At 38.3% G+C, this 6,024-nt stretch overlaps 1 protein-coding gene across 1 annotated transcript; it reads left to right on the top strand.

Annotated features, from left to right (window-relative positions):
• Positions 1–3,238: 3,238 nt before the first annotated feature.
• LOC112218066 (trace amine-associated receptor 1-like) lies at positions 3,239–4,490 on the top strand. The gene has a single exon (XM_024378662.1). It carries the CDS (start codon positions 3,239–3,241, stop codon positions 4,262–4,264), a length of 1,026 nt encoding a protein of 341 aa, XP_024234430.1. The 3' UTR covers positions 4,265–4,490.
• Positions 4,491–6,024: the final 1,534 nt, after the last annotated feature.

Raw genomic sequence — 6,024 nt, 5'->3', positions numbered from 1 at the left:
CCTATGATCGGTTTAGATTTGGTCCGGTTTGTACCGGACCAAAATCTGAACCAATCATAGACGTCTATGTTTGGGCCAAATAGTATTGCTGATATGTAAAGGTGATTGAGCCGACATATGCAGTGTTTACCGTGAGTGCAGTCTCCGCTAAAGCGGAAACACTGCCTTTAAGTATGCAAAGGCAGCAGCTACACTTACTGGGATCCATATTGGAACAAAACATCACAACAAAACAATAGGCCGGAACCAAACATAACTGTCTTTGGGTCATTGAAATCAAGGCCGGTCCTGACTGCACCAAAAAAAAAAAAAGACTTTGCTGTTGGTCTGTGCTTAGTGGGATCTCAAGCTGTTATGTTATCCAGAATCTAATGCCTCCTGCGCCATGCATCCTTTGCTCACATACATCAGCTCCACATGCTAACTCACATGTTTATAATGTCTCTGGCACCATCTGTTGAAATGTTTCACCTGGTGTTTATAGCCATAGATCGATATGAGGCTGTGTACAATCTACTTCCCCATTCCACCAAGATTACTATACCAATTGCATGGCTCATGGTTTTTGCCAGTTGGGCCATTTTGCATTGTACTCCTATTTTTTTAATTTATCTGTTATTTTACCAGGTAAGTTGACTGAGGACACGTTCTCATTTACAGCAACAACAGGGGAGAGGAGGGGGATGAATGAGCCAATTGTAAACTGGGGATTATTAGGTGACCGTGATGGTTTGAGGGTCAGATTGGGAATTTAGCCAGGACACCAGGGTTAACACCCCTACAATAAGTGCCATGGGATCTTTAATGACCTCAGAGAGTCAGGACACCTGTTTAACATCCCATCCGAGAGACAGCACCCTACACAGGGCAGTGTCCCCAATCACTGCCCTGGGGTATTGGGATATTTTTTATTTTTTTTAGACCAGTGGAAAGAGTGCCTCCTACTGGCCCTCCAACACCACTTCCAGCAGCATCTGGTCTCCCATCCAAGGACTGACCAGGACCAACCCTGCTTAGCTTCAGAGGGAAGCCAGCAGTGGTATGCAGGGTGGTATGCTGCTGGCATACCACCCTGGTGGCCTACTATCTTAATTAAAAGACAAATGTACGTGACTTGTATACATTCCTTGCACCCATATACAGCCTGGGAAGTTGGAATATTTTCTTTAATACATTGTGGGGCTCCATAGGCATATTGATAGCCTTTTTCTTTCCATGCTCTATTATGGGGAGTTTGTATACCAGAACACTTTTGGTTGCAAAATAACATGTAAGAAAGACTGAAGACAGATTTTTTTAAATCCTTTGAGGGAGGTAGAGGCATGGTGTCTCAACGGTCAGAGCGAAAAGCAGCTAAAATATTAGGCATTGTGGTGGGTGTTTTCATCTTTTCCTGGCTGCCTATCTTTGTTACTGCCATAGTTGACACATACAAACTTTAGCACACCTGCCATTCTATTTGAAGTGTTTATCTGTCTGCGTTACTTTCATTCTACTGCAAATCCAATCATCTAATGCAGTGTTTTATTATTGGTTCCAAAAACGTCTTAATCTTATTGTCACATTGAAAACATAAGGGACCTTTTTGGAGGGGAAGACTGATGTGCCAGGTAATTTACTTCTCAGAAAATAGTCTTTGTTGGATTAATGTCAATAAATGTATGTGGCTTAGTGGCTGTATTTTTATTTGTTTTACCTAAGCAATGACATGCTCGCCCTGAATAGTGTGTTTTTAAACCCTATTTGCACAGGACTAGTATTACTAGAGAACATTGGTTATGTAATTATTAACCCAGAATTTCTGTTCTTCCAGTGAACGATTCGGACCGGATTAGTGTTTTCCAAACTATCCCCTGTCATTCTTACCTTTTTTCATACTGATAGTTATGACGGAAGCCTGCAGGTTTCTTTTTACGTGTGTAGATAATGTATTTCAACAAGTCTAGGGCTAGGCGACAACAGGGCAACAATGATAACTTGAGTTTGGTTCCCAAGTTTCGAAACCATCTTTGGTATAGTGTCGCCATAATATTTGAATTGAGGAAGTGTGATCATAATCGGTAGCATATTTTACATCTTAAATGCCTCCCCTCAAACGTTTAGGTCAGTTGTATGCTGCTTTGCAATCTATTAACAGCAAGGGTCGCATTAAATAGGGGAAATATGTTTTACTGATGCATTTGTCAATATTCAATTCACATGCACAAAACATGAACAGAAGCGTTCACTGTGCAAGTTGATACATGCAGGCCCTTCATATATCTTATGCGCAGTACTTCGTTCAATTTATCGAATCAGTTCATGTTTTCTGGCTAAAACCACAGACATTTCTCTTAAAACACGGGGATGTCGATTTGCACGGGACTAGTATTATCAGAGGACCTTGAAGTTTCCACCCCCAAACAACAGTAGGTTATTCTGTCTGGAATGTTTACTCTCCTGCCATGTAAAAACTTCTAGCATGGCAGATTCAGACGGGACTAAAATACAGATGTGGTGATAAGTGCTTGTGCACATAATTACATTACCCGACCTCCCCCAGTAAACTGAATAGATGCATTTAAGAAATATTTTTTGCACATTCTACTGCTCTCTATATTTGACTTTCTTTTTGTGTAACAATGTTTGACTTCAAATTCTGAATTTGAGTCCATTATAAAATGGCATGATTACTTGTCAAGGTTTTACAATTATCCACAATGGTGTTGAGGGGAGTGATGACAACCATATGACATCATCAGTTTGAGTGCCCTGTAGAGTTGAATGTAGAAATGTCTGATTGGTCAAAAGGATATTGTAATCACCATTATGTTAATAGACTATAGGTACAAAAGCATGAGATTCAAGTTCAGATTTTTGTATCACATTGTGACCAGAGAAAAGGGATTCACATGTGATGCATCATCTGCATGGCTGAGAGGTAAGCTATGATGAAGCACCAGGAAAACAAATCATACTTGCTGAATTGGAAACATTTACATGGATTGTCACACCTTTTGAAATGGAAAAAGCATGTCCCTTTGGGTGTTTGTGAAAATATTTCCAATGAATAAGCAACAGTAATTGAATAGATTTTACTAAGTGACAGTATACTGTGGTGAAGAATACAGCATTTAATTTTTTTGGTATTAAACCATGCATAATGTAATTTCCAAAATGTAATTGTTTAAAATGTATATTACTAACTAATGTGACAATCGTTGTATTACGTTTTTTCCAGATTCTTTCAACAATGACAATGGAACCAGGAATCAGTCTCAGCAAGGCTGACATTGTTGAGAATATATTTCTATGTTTTGAGTCAGTGAATGGGTCTTGCAAAAGATCAATCTTTCCTCCAACAATACGAGTATTACTTTATCTCTTACTTGGCTCAATGTCTGTTCTCACAGTGTGTGGCAACCTTCTTGTAATCATCCCCATCATTCACTTCAAACAGCTCCACACCCCAACCAACTACCTCATCCTCTCTCTGGCTGTGTCAGACCTCCTCTTGGGAGTTTTAGTGATGCCTCCCAGCATGGTACATTCACTGGAAAGCTGCTGGTATTTTGGAGATTTATTCTGTAAAATCTACACCAGCACTGATGTCATGTTGTGCACTGCATCCATTCTTAACTTGTGTTTTATTTCTATTGATCGGTATTATGCAGTGTGTCGCCCTCTCCTTTATAGAACTAAAATAACTGTTCATGTTGTTCTGATTATGATGCTGGTCATCTGGACGGTTTCTGCCGTAGTAGGGTTTTGTATGATATTTCTGGGGATCAATATTTGGGGCATGGAGGATTTTTACTATAATAATGTTGCCTGTGAGGGAGAATGTATTTTGTTTCAAAACAAAGTGTCGAGTACTGTGTCTTCGGTGATCTCATTCTACATCCCAGGAGTCGGGATGCTTAGCATCTACCTAAAGATTTTCCTAATAGCACAGAGACAGGCACGCTCAATTCAGGGTACAACCAATCAGAACTCAGTAGGCAAATCACAGAGGAAGGCCACCAAAACACTTGCTGTCATTATGGGGGTATTTCTATCATTCTGGACACCCTTTTTTGTTGTAAACTGCATTGATCCTTTTATTAGTTACTCTACCCCACCCGTTTTGTTTGTAACATTTGTATGGATTGGCTATTTGAATTCAACTATTAATCCCATGGTGTATGCATTCTTTTACAGTTGGTTCAGGAAGGCGTTTAGAATGATCATTTCTGGTCAAATATTTCAACCTGACTCTTCAATAATGCAATTGTTTTCAGAATAAATATGGCCAAATCTAATACTGACAAAGAAGTGTGACACATATGTGCCTTGCTCTCAGTCCTTTATTCAACAATATCAGACACAGGTGTGTAGGTTTAAAAAAGCACAATCCAGTTGAATTTTGCTCTATACTCCAGCATTTCAGATCAAATATTTCATATGAAGTGACAGTTCAGACTGTCACATTTTATTTTCAGGTATTTTTTATACATATCTGTTTTACTGTTTAGAAATGAATGCATTTAATGTATCTGCAGAGTACGTTTTTAATTTGATCACACTTTCTTGCTGAGAATTTTCCTACATAGAAGGAAATGCAAAATTGTAGTGTATTTGAGTTTTAAAAAGGCTTCTAAAGTTTCTAATTTCCACTTAGATTTTTTGTTATGGCAAATAAAATATCAGCCAATACAAAAGTGTCCATTCATTATAATCCACATTTCTTGTTGCTGCTGAATCTTTGTCCTGCTGTAGCAAAATATCCTACATCTGTGGTCCCCTGAATTTGAAGGTGTCATAAGTATTAGGACAAATTCACTTATAGTGTGTTACATTTTGTCAAAAATGTAGTATTTGGTCCCATATTCCTAGCACACAATGACTGCATCAAGCTTGTGGCTCTACAAACTTATCTGATGCTTTTGCAGTTTGTTTTGGTCGTGTTTCAGATAATGGTGTGTAATAGAAAGCGTGAGCTGGCGCACACCCAGAGAAAATGATTTAGAGTAGAGGTGCTGACTAACGGTGAATAAACTGTAAAAACAAAGAGAGTCGCACACTCAATATGTATAAATTCACAGTCATTTAATGGGTCAAAATTGAAATGTGTTGCCCGATAGAAACTAATGGTAAATAATGTTGTGTGTCATTTTGGAGTCACTTTTATCGTAAATAAGAATAGAATAGTTTCTGAACAGTGCCGTTTCTAGGAATAAGAGACAAGCAGTCGGTTAGAGGCCCCCCTTAGGTAAGGTAGTCTACCCAGCTATCTAAACATTGAAGTAAATCATGGCAAAATTACTGACCGGTCACGCAATCCAGATCTCTAGGGCAGGCGTTATCAACGTGGGGTCCGCGGTACCGTTTTTCTTTTTTCTTTTTTTTAAGGAATATTAAAAAACAACAGATTGGAATAATAATATTTAGAGGGTATAGTACAATACAATGTAATAATATTAATCTACAATGTACGTTCTTAACCCTGGGCAACATGGCCCTTGGAGGTTTACAAGGTTTAGTAGTATCCATAGTACTCCACCAATTATCCATGTTTCAACTCAGTTCTTCTTGTATTATTTTTGCACATAAATATACAAATTTAAAGCTACAATATGTAACTTTTTGGGGCGACCCTACCAAATTCACATAGAAATGTGATTTATAGATCTGTCTTTCGCATTGAAAGCAAGTCTACGAAGCAGTACATCTGTTCTGTGCGTGCTACTTCTATGCTTCCCTTTAAGTTTTGTTTTTGCTTCTTTTCCTTTTGGTTTTGTACACCAGCTTCAAACAGCTGAAAATACAATATTTTTGGTTATGAAAAATATATTTCACTGCTTGTTTTGCCCCATAAACTGAAATTAGGTGAACTGTTGGAATTTTAGCAACCAGGAAATGCTTAGTGGCCCAAAAAAGCTAGAAATAGTCCTGTTTCTGAACACTTCTACATTAATGTGGTTGTTATCATGATTACAGATAACAATGAATGAATCGTGAATAACGATGAGAGAGAAAGTCACAGATTCTCAAAGATCATAACCC

Source organism: Oncorhynchus tshawytscha, linkage group LG18 (assembly GCF_018296145.1).
Source record: "Oncorhynchus tshawytscha isolate Ot180627B linkage group LG18, Otsh_v2.0, whole genome shotgun sequence".
Taxonomy (NCBI): domain Eukaryota; kingdom Metazoa; phylum Chordata; class Actinopteri; order Salmoniformes; family Salmonidae; genus Oncorhynchus; species Oncorhynchus tshawytscha.
The sequence above is the reverse complement of the archived record's forward strand: the minus strand, read 5'-3'. Positions and strand labels throughout refer to the sequence as shown.